This window comes from Arabidopsis thaliana, chromosome 2 (genome assembly GCF_000001735.4).
Source record: "Arabidopsis thaliana chromosome 2, partial sequence".
NCBI classification, from domain to species: Eukaryota; Viridiplantae; Streptophyta; class Magnoliopsida; order Brassicales; family Brassicaceae; genus Arabidopsis; species Arabidopsis thaliana.
This window is the reverse complement of record NC_003071.7, coordinates 11,238,045-11,253,688: the sequence shown is the minus strand read 5'-3', so window position 1 is coordinate 11,253,688 and position 15,644 is coordinate 11,238,045. Positions and strand designations below refer to the sequence as shown.

General features: G+C 37.5%; 4 protein-coding genes across 9 annotated transcripts; 2 read left to right on the top strand and 2 right to left on the bottom strand.

Moving 5' to 3' along the window:
- Positions 1 to 76: 76 nt before the first annotated feature.
- On the bottom strand, positions 77 to 2,649 carry AT2G26450 (Plant invertase/pectin methylesterase inhibitor superfamily). Its single transcript, NM_179746.2, has 3 exons — positions 1,425 to 2,649; positions 1,154 to 1,314; positions 77 to 940 (listed from the first exon to the last, which is right to left on the bottom strand). The coding sequence occupies exons 1-3, from the start codon at positions 2,408 to 2,410 to the stop codon at positions 243 to 245; spliced, it is 1,845 nt and encodes a 614-aa protein (NP_850077.1). The 5' UTR covers positions 2,411 to 2,649; the 3' UTR covers positions 77 to 242.
- Positions 2,650 to 4,068: 1,419 nt separating this feature from the next.
- AT2G26440 (Plant invertase/pectin methylesterase inhibitor superfamily) lies at positions 4,069 to 6,529 on the bottom strand. The gene is made up of 2 exons (NM_128201.5): positions 5,328 to 6,529; positions 4,069 to 4,970 (listed from the first exon to the last, which is right to left on the bottom strand). The coding sequence occupies exons 1-2, from the start codon at positions 6,280 to 6,282 to the stop codon at positions 4,282 to 4,284; spliced, it is 1,644 nt and encodes a 547-aa protein (NP_180212.1). The 5' UTR covers positions 6,283 to 6,529; the 3' UTR covers positions 4,069 to 4,281.
- Positions 6,530 to 7,630: 1,101 nt separating this feature from the next.
- On the top strand, positions 7,631 to 10,561 carry RCY1 (arginine-rich cyclin 1). Of its 4 annotated transcripts, none has more exons than NM_128200.5 (7): positions 7,631 to 7,753; positions 8,161 to 8,336; positions 8,421 to 8,502; positions 8,624 to 8,764; positions 8,896 to 9,065; positions 9,288 to 9,561; positions 9,825 to 10,561. In NM_128200.5, exons 2-7 carry the CDS (start codon positions 8,185 to 8,187, stop codon positions 10,254 to 10,256), a joined length of 1,251 nt encoding a protein of 416 aa, NP_565622.1. In that variant the 5' UTR covers positions 7,631 to 7,753; positions 8,161 to 8,184; the 3' UTR covers positions 10,257 to 10,561. The 4 variants fall into 4 exon arrangements, with proteins under 4 accessions (NP_565622.1, NP_001077962.1, NP_001324176.1 ...); NM_001084493.1 differs by having other exon boundaries at positions 7,654 to 7,753; positions 8,428 to 8,502; positions 9,825 to 10,470; NM_001336070.1 differs by having other exon boundaries at positions 7,654 to 7,753; positions 9,288 to 9,566; positions 9,825 to 10,470.
- A 164-nt stretch (positions 10,562 to 10,725) lies between these two features.
- PIP5K3 (1-phosphatidylinositol-4-phosphate 5-kinase 3) lies at positions 10,726 to 14,731 on the top strand (the record flags this gene model as incomplete). 3 transcript variants are annotated; one of them, NM_001336067.1, is made up of 7 exons in its annotated part: positions 10,726 to 11,004; positions 11,355 to 12,633; positions 12,710 to 12,875; positions 12,952 to 13,062; positions 13,157 to 13,466; positions 13,555 to 13,588; positions 13,943 to 14,731. In NM_001336067.1, 6 exons carry the CDS (start codon positions 11,450 to 11,452, stop codon positions 14,253 to 14,255), a joined length of 2,118 nt encoding a protein of 705 aa, NP_001318292.1. In that variant the 3' UTR covers positions 14,256 to 14,731. The 3 variants fall into 3 exon arrangements, with proteins under 3 accessions (NP_001318292.1, NP_001324180.1, NP_001324179.1); NM_001336068.1 differs by having other exon boundaries at positions 13,555 to 13,630; NM_001336069.1 differs by lacking the exon at positions 10,726 to 11,004 and having other exon boundaries at positions 11,450 to 12,633; positions 13,555 to 13,630; positions 13,943 to 14,595.
- Between the last annotated feature and the right edge of the window lie 913 nt (positions 14,732 to 15,644).

The window sequence follows — 15,644 nt, the reverse complement described above, 5'->3', positions numbered from 1 at the left end:
AAATACATGTGTGTGTATTTTCATCGTATTTGAGATCAATGGAGAAAGAAGGAAAAACATTTGGATCCTACATATTACTTATAATATGCTTCCTTCCAAAAATATTTTCAGCACAAATCGATATAAATTTGATACAACACATTCTCTTAGCACACTATGTTCTAGTATCCGATTTTCCAAGTAAATTTCCATGGATGAAGTTCTATATCCACATGGCTTTCTTTGCAAACAACAAGTTGTCATCAAGCATCATAAAGACCCAACTTAACGGGAGAGCCTGAGGCACTGATCCAATCTCCTTGTAAGAAGGGTCCAACAGTATAGTTCAAAGCCTCCTCCTTGTTTATGACCTTAAATCCAGGCCATTTAACTCTTGAAGTTGTATCTCCACTTGATCCTTTGTTATTGTACTCCGCGTAGTACAACGTGTCTATCGCGAAATCCGTCTCTTGCCATCTCAACCATCCAACAGGGTCAATCACATTCTCGATTTTAGATTCCATTATGATCGTTCGAGAGTAGTTCTTCCACGGTCGCCCGAGGTAGCTCTTGTACTCTTCCTTTACTGGCTTAAGGTCTTCATTTGCAGCGATTTTACAATTGTGTACTACGAAACCAGTCGTCTGAAACTTGTCAACACGACCTTGAGCGGTCACCGTGTTCTTTTGTCCTGGTAAGCCTTTTCTGATGAAGATGTTACAGTTCTGGAAGATGGCGGCTGCATCTCCGAATATGAAGTCGATTGTTCCAACTATCACACAACTTCTGTAGTATTGACGGTGCGTGTAAGCATACAATGTGTCTTGGTAACCTTCAAATCGGCAGTTGAGGAAAATTGATCGATCGGATTGGACACGTATTGCGACTGCTTGATGTCCCTCTGGCCCAGCCGTGTTCCGGAACCCCATTGACTGTGCCATGAACCCTTCTCCCTGTGCAACTATTAAGGATACCAAACATTTAAAAAATAATTTAGCTTTTATTCACATTGACGTTATATTCATTCATTTTTAACAAAAAAAAGTAAAAATAAAATGATGTTCATTATAGCTTTTTAGATTTCAAGATTTATAGGAGTTTAACCTATAATTCTATTGGTCTATATTTTCAACTTTTGTCAAGACAAATTTTCCAAAAGAATTAGGGGTTTTACCGAACGTTGCCGTGAGAAAAGTGCGGATTTTCTTTGCATGGCTTTTGTTACCGGTCACAATTGTCTTCTGTGATCCATCTCCGACCATAGTGAGATTCGCCTTCTTCTTATCAACGGTCACATATTCGTCATAAATGCCTTGTTTGACGTAGATAATGTACCTACAATTTCAATACAACAAATTTACTTAGTTTTTAAACCGAAACCTAAACCTAAACCTAAGATGACGTGATTACCACGTTCACGTTATAAAATGCTTTGGTATACTTACCTTCCCTCATATTTCTCAGGCATTGCTCTCAGCGCATCATTAATGGTTGTGAAATCCCCACTGCCATCTTTGGCCACAGTTGCGTTTGGCTTCAAAGCCTTCACATCAACAGCCCTTAACATTCTTCTATCATCGTTGCTTACCCAAGACGGGATGTCATCAAGAAGATGTCGTTCTACGACCTTCATTACCGGAGAGAGATTCTCGGTAAATGTTTTGATCAACGCGAGGGAATTGCTGGTCAGAACTTGAGAAGAATTGACGCTCGTCTTCACTTCAGATTTTAAGTTCCCTTCTTCAAACCCGTCAAGGCATGTCTCCTGATAAGACATGACCGCGCTTAGCCAACTTTCCAGGTCAGGAACTACTTTTTCGAAGCTGTTGACTTCTGTGACGTTGATTTTGTTCAGCGACGCGACGGTTTCCTCCTTTGCGTCTTCGACAAGCAACTTACATTGCTCGATCGCATCTTTATCATCCTGGTTTTCAGTCTTGAGACTCAAGACCTTCTCTAAAACAAGGTCAAGATCTTCATTGACAGCTTCAATGGCAGACTTCAAAAAGGTCGTCGGATTGTCCAAAGCAAAACCCTTGTCTGTTCTGTTTTTGAGCGTTTTCTCGCAGATTTGCATGTAAAGCGTTGAACTGCAGAGAGTTTGGATAATCTTATCACCCTGACCGGGTTTCACTGACTGCGCTGCGGAAACGGGCGCTTTTTGGCTCGGGGTTGGTGGGCTCGGGCTCTTCTTGTCGCTATCCTTGACGACGTTGTTGCCGCTACCGCTTTTGTTGTGGTTCTTTGCTTGTTGTTGTTGTTGTTGTTGTTCATTTCTTTTCTCATAAGCAACATAAGCAAAAGCTCCTCCAACAATGGCAGCAACAACCACAAGCAAAGAGACCGTTCCAACGATGATCCTCTTCCTGAATTTACGTTTCCTATTGGCGTTTACACGTTCTTGGATCTTGTCAAAATCCTGAAACGCCATACTGAAATTACTATAAATTTTCTGAAATTTTGTATTGTTTTTCTTGGGGAGAGAAAGAAATGAATCTCCTCTGCCTTAGAAGGCGGCCAAGGCAGAGAGGTTAAAAGGAAAGATGAATCCTTTTTACGTTTTATTTTTGGCTCTTTCTTGTCTTCTCTCCCCTGTCTTCATTCCATGGTTTCAGTTTTATTTGTTACTGTTTTGTTGCAATTTCTACAATTGAACATATCTGCTCTGGACAGGAGAGTTTTGTGGGCTGATGTCAATTTTTTGAAAAGAAATTGAGCCTTCTAAATTTAGCAACCATTTTTTTTGTATCATACATTATTGCTAGACTAGAGTTGTTGGTCAAAAATCAAAACGAAGTCAATCTCCTATTTCGTTTATTCGAGTAAAATAACAACTCCACTTTTGATATCTTAATGGATGATCTCTATTAAACTCATAGGTCTTCGTTAAATAGGAATACACCTTGGCGAACAAGCAAATCACAAAGGAAAATCTAGCTATAAGAAAAAACAATAAAACTAATAAAAGACAATAATGAAAAGTAAATAGTATTATTAATTCGGTCTCTATCAGTTTGGTGCTTCCTTATCTTTTTAGGGCTTAAGATCATATAGGTAAGTGAGTAAGTGAGTAAGTGACCACATCACCAGACTCGAAAAGAGGCAACAACAATGGTTTTGGTGGATATATGTAAAACTTCAGAGTGAGCAAATGCCAAGTTATGATCACGTGATGACTATTGAAGAGACACACTCGTGACTAGACGTAAACATTTTTTATTGGGAAACATCTCAAATCCCATTTGAAAAGAGTTGTCACGGGAATGTTACATAATTCTATTGAACAATTCAACCCAAAAAAAACAAAAAAAACAATTGTAATAGTATATTTGTATCTTAGTTTTTTTATCACCGAATTTTAGACGAATCCCTTATTAATACGTGTAACTTATATTACGTGAATGGTGTTGCTGTTGCAGCAAGTACTTGTGCCATATTTTTATCACTTAAGTTAGCTCTAAAGTTGTTTGGAGTGACACAAGCGAGGATGCTAGTCGTTGTTTGCTTTGCCTCACGCAATAACAGATGCTAGCTTACATATTGGAGATTACAACTTTTTTTCTGTCCATTCCTAAGCAAAATCATCAACACCTAACACAGTTGAGTTAAATTTGCTTGGGTTGTCTACTTTTTGCTCAATAGTAATCCAAAAACAACAACGTTTTCGACTACAAACAAATGTAATGATCTGGTGGATTACGATTTACGAAAACCTGCCCCAAACATATACTATCTTAACATTTTAAAAATTATCTTTCGATGTACAATAATTTATGGATCCGTCTATGTGTATAATGCTATCTTTGTAACCCACTTTTTGCAAAGCCAAGAAGATGCGACTGGCTACCGTATGTGTATACAAATTTGTTTTTCAACTCTGAATACAATTAAGGAGGTATATAAACAAAGAATTAAAACAAAAATGCAATCGTTAGTTATGTATCACCAGCACCGTCTTTTAAGCATTTGATTAGCAGCACCGTCTTCATAAAAATAAAATATGCCACTGAATCTGACAGAACACAACTTGTCAAGCATGTTTTAATTTAAAGTGTTGGAACTTTCAAAAAGACATGGTCGCATGGGTTTCTCGTTCTTAAAAAGTGGAAACTCAGATAAAGCCAAGAAAGACATGCTTTAGACTTTTCAAGAAAGATACATATTTTGCCAGCTTATCTTAATTAATACACAGCTTTGAGAAATAACTCAAACCATAGAATTATTTAGATTTTTATTTATTAATTATTGTAATTAGATTTTTATATGAAGACAAACCCTATACATTTCTAGCAAAAAAAAATGTTAAATTCCATTATCATAAGGGAACGAAGTACTTCCCAACCAACCATCACCAGTGATAAACTCTGTTGCCGTGAAGTTAAAGGCATCTTCGTAACCCATAATGTGAAAACCCGGCCAGTTAACCCGTTTAACCGTTTCAGAACCCGGACCGTTATTGTTATACTCGCCATAGTAAAGGGTATCAAGTGCTTCCCCACCGTTCCATTTGCTCCAACCCGAACCGTCAATAAACTCATCAATATAAGATTCCATTACAACTGTTCTTGAAAATTCTCTCCACGGACGTCCCAAGTAGCTCTTCACTTTATTTGAGCTATTAAATAAATCCTCCGACGCAAGGATGGAGCAGTTTTGCATCGAGATCCCGGTATCTTCGTCCTGAGTGTCTCGTGACTGAGCAGTAATTACCGTGAATTGTCCTGGCATAGGCAACTTTGAAACGATGTTACAGCCTTGGAAGACAACGGCTGCGTTTCCAAAGATATAATCAATGGTTCCATAAATATCGCATTCACGGTAGAATTGTCGGAATGAGTGGGTGTAAAGTGTGTCCTGGTAACCATCAATGACACATCGGTATAAGGCCACAAAATCCGCGTTCACTCGTAGTGCAACCGCTTGGTGCTTCTCGGGTCCTGCTGTGTTTGTTATCATTATATCCCTCGCCAAGAATCCTTCGCCGGAAACCGCTGTGACAAAAGCAAGTTTGAAAAGCATTACTATCTCGATTTAGTACCAACCACTTTAGTTATCGCTTTTAATTTTTGTCATTGCAACAAATATGGCTCCAAGAACCATACAAGATTACTTATGTTCACAACTATTTCACCTTTTTTTCCTAAACCAAAGATTGTAAGATTTAAAATATTACTTTTTAATTTCATAGAAAATTCATATATAATTATTTAAAATTAAATTATATGGTCCTAGTTGACAAAAAAAAGGCAAAAATTCTACGGTCCTAAAGTCTACACTATGCCCCAAACTATACCACTTGAGTCTTGTTTTATATAAACAAGATTTTTAAAAGAGTCAAAGATGTTTACCAAGAGTAGCAGATCGGAAAGTGGTCCATCCATCTCCGACACTTCGGTTTCCGGTAATAAATGTAACATCGGATCCATCTCCTATCAAAACAATATTAGTCTTGTAGATCGGAATATCAATGTTCTCGTCATACACACCTTCCTTTACATATATCAGCACCCTGTCGTTACTCATATTAGGAGCAAAGCTTATGGCCTCGTTAATAGTCGAAAAATTCCCTGTTCCATCGGCAGCGACCACGAGGCTCTCACTCGGGTCATACTCATCATACCCGTCGCTAGAATCTTCTAAAAACCGGTGATCTTTCTTATAGACCCAGTCAGGAAATAACCCAAGTAACCGGCGGTTCTTAGTGTTTCCGCCGGTTTTTGGATTTGTGGTTCTTCTCTGTTTTGGAAGAGCAGAGAGGGAGTTGCTTATGTGTTTGTAAGTGGTCGTGAAGGAGGTCACGAGCTTTGGCTTGAGTGGACCTGAGGCTGATTCAAGACCTTCCAAGCATGTGATCTTGTTGGTGAGAGCGGCGCTTAGGTACGCTCTAGCGTCGGCTAGTTTCCGTGAATCGTTAACACCGTCTTGGATCTTGGAGATTGATCGTTTCAAGAAAGAAGAAGTGATGTGGTGAAGATCTTTGCAGTCTTGAAGAGAGCCACGTTGTCCCTCAACTAGGTTGTTGGAGACCCCAGCGCCAGAAAGGAGATCGGTGAGTTTCCCAGCCTCGGAAAGAGCTGTTTGGAGGGTTTGGAGGAGGAAAGAGAGAATGTTGGGGCTTATGTTGATGGAGATGGATAGTTTTAAGGAGGTAAAACATGCATCTGGATATGGTGTGTTTTTGCAGAAACTTGTAGCAGAAGTTTCATGAGGGTTTAGAGAAGGTTGATACGAATACGAGAAAACGGAAGGAGTGAAGAAGAGGAGGAATAATAGAGAAGAGAGATTGAAAGAGGAGAGCGCCATTTGAGAAGAAAATGTTGAAGGCTTGGAGCAAGTAGAGAAGAGACTGCTATGTTTTTAAAAGTACAAAGGAATGGGTTTACTTAATGTTTTGTTTAGTCTTCGTTAGACGACAAAACAAATATCTTTTTTGGTTGAATATTCGATCGATCGTGTTTAAGTAAATATAGTATATAGAGAAAACGATGTCTCTGATTGTTGTTTAATTTGGATTTTGATTTTGTTAGTAATAAGATCACATTCACATCGGTTACTATTTTAATAAGATCTGTAAGATTGAAACAATCTCTCTTTTAACGATAACTACGAGGAACCATAACGTTTCAGGCAATGGTTTTAGACTTTTAGACCCAACCCAGTCACAATTGTATATTTTGATCATACGACACTTGGTCCTATCCAGTCCCGGCTCAATTCATTATGGGACCTATTGCAAAACTCAAAATAAAATAAAATTTCTTAGTAAAATTTTTTTTTGGAAAAATTGGGGCTTTTTAGTCTTAACAATTTTTTTGAAATTGATTAGTAACGGCATTTGCCTACGATGTGAAATATAAGTTTGATACATAAATAAAGTAATGATTGATTCTTGAATTGCTTTTTGTACTTCTAGATCAGTATTGATTACTTTATTTACGAGAAAATAGTTCATTTAAGCACATTTATAGAAAAATGTTAAGTAATGTTAAATAGGATAGTCCGATTAAACCTATTAATTATGCAAATTTTCTTTCAAATAAATAGGTACCCATAAAAGGCCATTTTAATTTCTAACTTAACTACAAATGACATCGTTTATGTGTAGAGTTTGAGATTTCACATTAAAATTCTGATTTCAAACAAACTCTTTCTTCTTCACTATAGTGTCTCGATTTCGATCTTATCTTCTTTCGAACTTCGACGAATCTCGAAATTTGATATGAATTTTGAGTACCTTTACTGTAATTTTGTGTTTTATTTCTGGATTTGGTAGTTCGAATCTAAGAGCATACAAAAATTATGGGCTGCATTTGTAACTTTTGATTTGAATATATTTTGCGGGTCTAGCAATCAAATATTTTATTTTCCAAATTGAAAATTATAAATTTGTCGTGTTGTCTCCCTGAATGTTGGCAACACATTTTAAAATTTAGATGCATGATCCATCAGAACTTTTTATCGAAATTTTTAATTTTAGATTATTTAACATCTATGGAAGGAGCAGAGACATCACCACAGTTCAAACAATCGATCTCTTAATTAGTTAATTACATGTATCATCGAATCCTAAAAACATTTTTCTTCCTTCCTAAGCCCAATAAGGGCCTAGTTAGAGTAGGCCCAATTATTTTATTTTCTTCCTTTTTGCTAATTTCTCTTCTTTTTTTTCCCTCACTTCTCCAACAAACTCGATTTCCCGATTTCGTCGCCTCTTCTCGTCTCTCCGCTCTCCTCGCCGCGAGTCTGTTTCGCCGCCGTCTATCTCCCAATTCCGGTACATCCTAAACCATTTCCCCTTTTAATCCAACCTGTGTTGATTTCTAATCGCGATTAATCTCAGTTAGGTTTAATTGCTTGATCTCAGTTGAAATTAGGGCGTAATCTCATTACTAAATGTAGCAAAAATCGACAATATAGTCTCGTCTCTCTGTTATAGCAATCAATTTGTGAGATTCTGAATTTTGGCAGAATCCTAATTCTGAAGTTTGGCTAATATAGAACCTGTAATTGTGTTTTTTCATTTATGAGATGTTTTATTAACTTTGTTAGTCACAAATTGATTTCATGTGTATAATGTTCATTATTTCGATTTTGTTCTCGTATGCGATATTACGTTCTTGGCTGTGATATCTGAAGTAAAGCTGTTGTAATCTAAGTTTTTCTTCTCTTGATTTTAAACAGTGACCGTTGTTGTTTAGTGAATCGATGATTTACACTGCTATCGACAATTTTTACCTATCCGACGAGCAGCTGAAGGCTTCACCTTCGAGGAAAGATGGGATAGATGAAACAACTGAAATCTCTCTTAGAATCTATGGATGTGATCTCATCCAAGAGGGTGGAATATTGCTCAAACTGTATCCTTTTTCTTGGTCTAATTATTAAGCAAGACTCAAATGTTACGTAGCTGTGATTTTCTTAACTTAGATTGTTTATTTTAGACCACAGGCAGTTATGGCTACTGGGCAGGTTCTGTTTCAGCGATTCTATTGCAAGAAGTCTTTGGCTAAATTTGATGTCAAGGTAAATTATTTTGTTTCTTTCTTCTAGTTTTGTGTGTTTATGAAAGTATGATAATTCTTTAGGAGTGTATATACTCCTGCCTATGACCATAATGATTTGATATGTAGTTTAATTTTTACAGATAGTTGCTGCCAGCTGTGTATGGCTTGCATCAAAACTGGAAGAAAACCCTAAAAAAGCTAGACAGGTCATCATCGTATTCCACAGGATGGAGTGTCGCAGGGAGAACTTGCCATTAGAACATCTGGATATGTATGCCAAGGTTAGTTTGCAATTGCATTTGTCATATTGAATGTTTTTTTTCGTATATTTTGTTTCTACTCATGGGATAGCTTTATTTGGAAGTACTTTTATGGGATCTCATCTTTTTTCCTACTTGTTAAATATCTGCAGAAGTTCTCTGAGTTGAAAGTTGAATTAAGCAGAACTGAGAGACATATACTGAAAGAGATGGGTTTTGTTTGTCATGTTGAACATCCTCACAAGTTCATATCAAACTACCTTGCCACATTAGAAACACCTCCAGAATTGAGGCAAGAAGCTTGGAATTTGGCCAATGATAGGTAATCTCTATTCTCAAAATCCTAATATGGATATTATTTCATATGATTTCCTAATAGTTAGCTACACATCATAGTGTTGATAGGTTTTAGAGTTGATGTTTATCCTGAAGCTTGGCATTTCTCCTGTTCTAGTTTGATTTTGAGTATGTTTGTTATACTTTCTCAATATCTGATAATTCCTTTATGATTTTATCTTAATCTCATGATATGTCTATAATGCAGTCTGCGTACAACCCTCTGTGTAAGGTTCAGAAGTGAGGTTGTGGCTTGTGGGGTAGTGTATGCTGCTGCCCGTAGGTTTCAAGTACCACTCCCTGAGAATCCGCCGTGGTGGAAAGCATTTGATGCAGATAAATCTAGTATTGACGAAGTGTGTAGAGTTCTTGCTCATTTATACAGTCTTCCAAAGGCTCAGTATATCTCTGTTTGCAAGGATGGGAAGCCATTTACATTTTCTAGCAGATCCGGGAATTCTCAAGGTCAATCAGCGACAAAGGTGAGGTAGATCGCTTTCTTGGTTTTGTAATTTTTGTGAAAACATGAGATTATTGTCCATATTACTGCTATTATAGACTCTTAAAGTTGAGTGCGTTTCTTACACAGTAGTAAACAGAGTTTCTACCACCACATTGCATGTTATATAGTATTGAAAAAGGGCTGTCTACTTTATTATTTCGGCTTGGGAAAATCTGCAATCCAAGTGCATTTTCTATGTCTGTAATCAGAGCTAGGTTTGAAGTGCTTTTAACACTGTTACAGGATCTGTTGCCGGGAGCAGGCGAGGCTGTTGATACTAAATGTACTGCAGGATCAGCTAATAACGACTTGAAGGATGGAATGGTTACTACACCACACGAAAAGGCTACAGATTCCAAGAAAAGTGGTACCGAGTCAAACTCTCAGCCAATTGTAGGAGACTCAAGCTATGAAAGAAGTAAAGTAGGAGATAGAGAAAGAGAGAGTGATAGAGAGAAGGAACGAGGTAGAGAGAGGGACAGGGGTAGGTCTCACAGAGGCAGAGATTCTGACAGAGACAGTGATAGGGAGAGAGACAAACTCAAAGATCGAAGTCATCATCGGTCAAGAGACAGATTGAAGGATTCAGGTGGACATTCAGATAAATCAAGGCATCATTCTTCTCGGGACCGTGACTACCGCGACTCATCGAAAGACCGTCGTAGGCACCATTAAGCCAATCTTCTTGTCATCTACATCCCCTTGAGCCTACTTGATGTTAAGACAGTATAGTGTTGTATTGTGTTAAGAGTCAAAACCCATGTGTACTTAATCACATGCTAAGATCACGTTGGTTCGACATATAAAATCGAGAAAGTCTGATATGTTTCTAATTTGGAATTTTGTGAAAAGTGCCTTAAACTTTGGAAAAGTGGTTTTTTGACTTTTGACTTGTGAGTTGTTGTGACCGAGCAGAGAGGAGAATAATAGTATCCAAATCTGACTTGTGGCACATGATGGTAGGCTTAAAGCACGTTCAAAAGCATTTTTTATATCATTACTTACTTGTCTATTAGCTCCACCTATAACTATCGCATATTCTTAATACCGATATCGAACCATGAACTAGATCTTCTAGCTAAACACCTACATTATTAATGGTTTATAAAATTAGTATAAAGATTGATGATGATCAAGGCCAGCACGTAGTCTTGTTGCCGGCTACATAAATAATCAAAACAAATAGCTAATACGCATCTAACGGATACATTTTCATCGTTGAATTGTCGATTTTATCTCCTTCGAAAAAGAGTTTCGCCAATCCTAACATTCTGATAAATCTTTCATTCGACCATACTCTGTTTTCAAGATTTTCATCAAGTTTATGAATTTGGGTCTTCACTTCTATCATCACACTATCTTATTTTCTGAACTCCTTTGTCATGGCGGTTGACCATACATCAATTTCACTTCTATTACTCAGGTAAAAAACAATTTGTTTGTTTTCTGAGAATTTTGATGTGTTGATTCTCATGCATTACTTCTTGATATGGGTTCTTGAATAGTCCATTTGATCATTTCTTTTCTCAGTCAACGAATCCAATCTATAAATGATTCAAGGGTAAGTTTGTTTTCTTTTTTTTTTTCCTTCCTTTCAGATACCAAAATTTAAAGGAAGACATAACATTACAATGATGACATTAAACTCTTAGCAATTTTTTTTTTTTTTTTTTTTTTCATACAAGATTTTGATTATTCTAATTTCATTCAGATTTTAGCATCAAAGTAATTTTAGGGTCATTATTGATCACCTTTGTTTTTAAATACTTACAGAACAGAAGAAATGTTTGAACACTAAATGTTATTGGAAGAGACAAACAAGCCGGATAAAAGTCAACGAGAAATGTCTGAGTAAGACATATATAATAATGCAAGAGACAGTGTTCCTCTTCACGGAAGAGAATCTGAATAAAGAGCAATCGTTGGGGGTCAAGTACAAACAAAGCTCCCGGCGGGTGGTTCCCATGACAAGTTGCGAGGTGAGTGATACGGCTGCCGAGATTAGAATAGTAGAGAAGGTGCTAAAGAACGGCGACCTTTATAACGGAGGCTTATCAGCGGGTGTTCCGCATGGGACAGGGAAGTATTTGTGGTCGGATGGTTGTATGTACGAGGGTGAGTGGACACGTGGCAAAGCGAGCGGTAAAGGACGTTTTTCTTGGCCGTCCGGAGCGACCTATGAGGGTCAGTTCAAGGACGGTCGAATGGATGGCGAAGGAACGTTCATTGGAATAGATGGCGACACTTATAGAGGGCATTGGCTGTGGGGAAGAAAGCATGGCTATGGAGAGAAGCGGTATGCAAACGGCGATGGTTACCAAGGAAACTGGAAGGCCAATCTGCAAGATGGTAATGGACGTTATGTGTGGAGCGATGGGAATGAGTATGTGGGAGAGTGGAAGAATGGTGTTATTTCGGGGAAAGGGAAAATGACGTGGGCTAATGGAAACCGTTATGATGGGTTATGGGAAAATGGAGCCCCGGTTGGGAAAGGGGTGTTGAGTTGGGGTGAAGAGAAGACTAGTTATAATGGGTGGGGGAGGAAGAGCAAGAAGAAAGATGAAGAGATTGTGCAGAACCATAAGCTCTCTTCCGTTGAAACTTTGTCAGCGAATACCAATTTCCCGAGGATTTGTATATCGGAATTGGAGGATACTGGCGTGTGTGATCATGTAGAGGCGAGTCCATACACGAGCGAGTCGGATACGAGTGGATGTGGAGAGCAAGAGTGGGCAAGAAGCCCTTTGCTTTTGGAGAGTGGTGGTGCCATGAGTGTTCAACAAAGTCCTAGGTGGTTGGATGAAGGAGATGTTAAGAAACCGGGGCATACGGTTACGGCTGGACATAAGAACTATGATTTAATGTTAAATCTACAACTTGGGATTAGGTACTCTGTTGGGAAACATGCTTCCCTTTTGAGGGAACTTAGGCATAGTGATTTTGATCCCAAGGATAAGCAATGGACTAGGTTTCCCCCAGAAGGCTCTAAGTCTACACCTCCTCATCTATCTGCCGAGTTCAAATGGAAGGACTATTGCCCTATTGTGTTTAGGTAAGTAAATACTTTAAAACTTTGGAGTACAAACAATTTGTTAATTCTGATTGCACATTTTTGTGTGGTGAAACAGGCATCTAAGAGATTTATTCGCGATAGACCAAGCGGACTACATGCTCGCTATTTGCGGAAATGAATCTCTTCGGGAATTTGCATCTCCTGGAAAGAGTGGAAGCGCTTTTTACTTGACTCAAGATGAACGCTACATGATCAAAACCATGAAAAAATCCGAAATTAAGGTAAATTATATCTTATTTTGCGTTCACATTGCTTTCGACAACATATGTATTTTGAGATTTTTTAAACCATGCTTAGGTATTGCTTAAGATGCTCCCAAATTATTACGAGCATGTTTCCAAGTACAAGAACTCTTTAGTCACCAAGTTCTTTGGGGTGCATTGCGTCAAACCAGTAGGAGGCCAAAAGGTATGAAAAATGGTCTTCCATTACAAGTTTATCTTCATAAATCAAATAAAAGCTGAATTTTTGTTATTTCTTTGTGACCAAAAAAAAAAAGCAGACTCGGTTCATAGTGATGGGAAATCTGTTTTGTTCGGAGTATCGTATACACAAACGGTTTGACTTGAAAGGTTCATCACATGGCCGTACTATCGACAAAGATGAAGGTGAAATCGACGAGACCACAACACTCAAAGACTTGGATCTCAAGTATGTGTTTCGACTCGAGACCTCATGGTTCCAAGCCTTCATTAACCAAATCGACCTCGATTGTGAGTTTCTTGAAGCTGAGAGGATTATGGATTATAGTCTTTTGATTGGTCTCCATTTCCGTGAATCTGGCATGCGTGACGACATTTCCTTGGGCATCGGTAACGATCATTCTTATCTTTCTTTCAACTTTAGTTTTTGGTATTTTTCTTCCTTTGTCTAAATATATAAGCTACTTTCTTAATTCAGGTCGACGAGATCAGGAGGACAAATTGATGAGAGGGTATAATTCGCTTCCAAATATGGACTCTGTCACCCAAACTTGGTACCTTCACCTAGCATTTTTCATGTTTTGAATACTTAAACTCAATAGGAGATATAACAAAAAATTATCCCAACTAGGTCTTGGATTCTTTCATTCATATGAGTGGTCATTTTGGATCAACTTAACAAAACTGATTTAAACCATATTGCATATATATATGTTAACTTGATTGAACATTTCTCACTAACTTCAAATGAACCTTGTACAATCATTTTTATACATACACTCACAAAAGCTTACCAGATTAAAATCAAAGTAAATATATGCTCTTTCATTTTAATAATATTTTTGTTTATGTCTTTGAAAATGTAGTAATGGACCCTTAATGAGACTAGGGGAAAGTACACCGGCAAAAGCAGAGCAGGTGAGCAGATTTGAGGAAGAGACGTGGGAAGAAGATGCAATTGACAACTCAAATCCTAAGGGTACAAGGAAAGAAGCCGTTGAGGTGATCCTTTATTTCGGTGTTATTGACATTCTTCAAGACTATGATATCACCAAAAAACTAGAGCACGCCTACAAGTCACTCCACGCAGATCCCGCGTCCATTTCAGCTGTTGATCCTAAGCTTTATTCCCGAAGATTTAGAGACTTTATAAACAAAATATTCATTGAAGACAAATGAGAATGAATTTAAGTAACGTGCAACACCTACACAAGTTCAAAGAAAAAGAATTTTACGGTACATCAGAATCTCAGGCATGGGTTTGGCATTTAATTTTTTGGGTTTTGAATGTCAAATTTTTAAACCCTTGAGGCCCCTACACACGATGAGATCGCACGGCACCCCGCAATGTTGCTCGAATCCAGGATGTTGAAGAGGTTGCCGGCTGTTTTGATGAATTTTTGGGGTTCACTCATTTTTTAAAGAGGAAGAGAGTTTTGGTGCTTCCTCAAAAGATAGTGTAGATATTAGGATAATGTTTCTTCATTTTATTGTTATATATGGCGAGCCGAGCTGAGAAATACATGGACAAAAGAGTAAATGTTTTAGCATTTTGTTTCTGCTTATGATTCATTACTCTTAATCTTTATATATATATCGATAGGCTTTTTGTAAATAGTTTCTTTTTGTAATATTGTTTTCTACTAGGATGATCCAAGCTAACGATCTATAATACCTACGTTTTTCATAAATAGTTGTTCAAATTATAATTATACAATTTCTGTTATTGCTTCAAGCCATCCGGCAACATGAAATTAACAAGAGGAAGTCCTTATAGGAAAAAGGTTAAGTTTGTCCACCGGCAGCTTGCACATAAAATAAAATTATCAGGTGAATTTCAAAAATCCGTCTCGAACATATACAAATTTTAGCAAACGGCATGATCCATCAATAATAAAATTAATGTTTTGGTGAGTGAACCTAGGTTGTGCAAATGTGTACTACTCAAGTAGCGCATAATTTTAGTGAGGGGATAAATTACACTAGAGGAACACGAGTACGTAGGGTGGTACAACGAGTACAATCCAAATTGGAGAAGTCATCATTGTTAGAGAATTAGGCAGTTGGTACCACAAATTTTGTGCTGAAACTTTTCGACAAAAACGATAAAGAAAACACACGTTCTTTTAAAATTATTTTATGACATGATCTTGAATCAATTCCCGTTTAGGCTATATATAATGATTCAAACCACACTTGAAATTTTATTTTTCCTACATTAAATCAAAATCTCCATATTGATAAGATTGTGAGGCTGGTTTACACGGGATTGATGAAAGCCTCAAGAGTAAAAAGGTCACCTCTCTCCCTTCAAAATTTTTAGGTGCCAAATAGGTGCCTCGAGGGAAAACCATTTCGGCACCTAAACTACAAGCTGACATTTGTATATTCTTGTGTCTTTAGCGAGGAAATCATCACAAACTGAATTATGACGTAGAATAAAACAAATTTAAACAAAATACAAATTTCGATATAAAACTAGAAAATTCATCTAATTCATTGGAGTCAAATCATTTTAATTAGCTTTAAACAATCTGTCTTCAATTGAACTTTGGCCGTATGACGTGG

Coding starts and splice junctions, on each gene's coding strand:
- AT2G26450 (NM_179746.2), bottom strand. CDS start 2,410: ATGGCGTTTCAGGATTTTGACAAGATCCAAGAACGTGTAAACGCCAAT. Junction 1,315..1,424: donor CCTGAGAAATATGAGGGAAG/GTAAGTATACCA, acceptor TTGAAATTGTAG/GTACATTATCTACGTCAAAC. Junction 941..1,153: donor TTTTCTCACGGCAACGTTCG/GTAAAACCCCTA, acceptor TATCCTTAATAG/TTGCACAGGGAGAAGGGTTC.
- AT2G26440 (NM_128201.5), bottom strand. CDS start 6,282: ATGGCGCTCTCCTCTTTCAATCTCTCTTCTCTATTATTCCTCCTCTTC. Junction 4,971..5,327: donor TTTCCGATCTGCTACTCTTG/GTAAACATCTTT, acceptor CTTTTGTCACAG/CGGTTTCCGGCGAAGGATTC.
- RCY1 (NM_128200.5), top strand. CDS start 8,185: ATGATTTACACTGCTATCGACAATTTTTACCTATCCGACGAGCAGCTG. Junction 9,066..9,287: donor TGGAATTTGGCCAATGATAG/GTAATCTCTATT, acceptor TCTATAATGCAG/TCTGCGTACAACCCTCTGTG. Junction 9,562..9,824: donor AAGGTCAATCAGCGACAAAG/GTGAGGTAGATC, acceptor ACACTGTTACAG/GATCTGTTGCCGGGAGCAGG.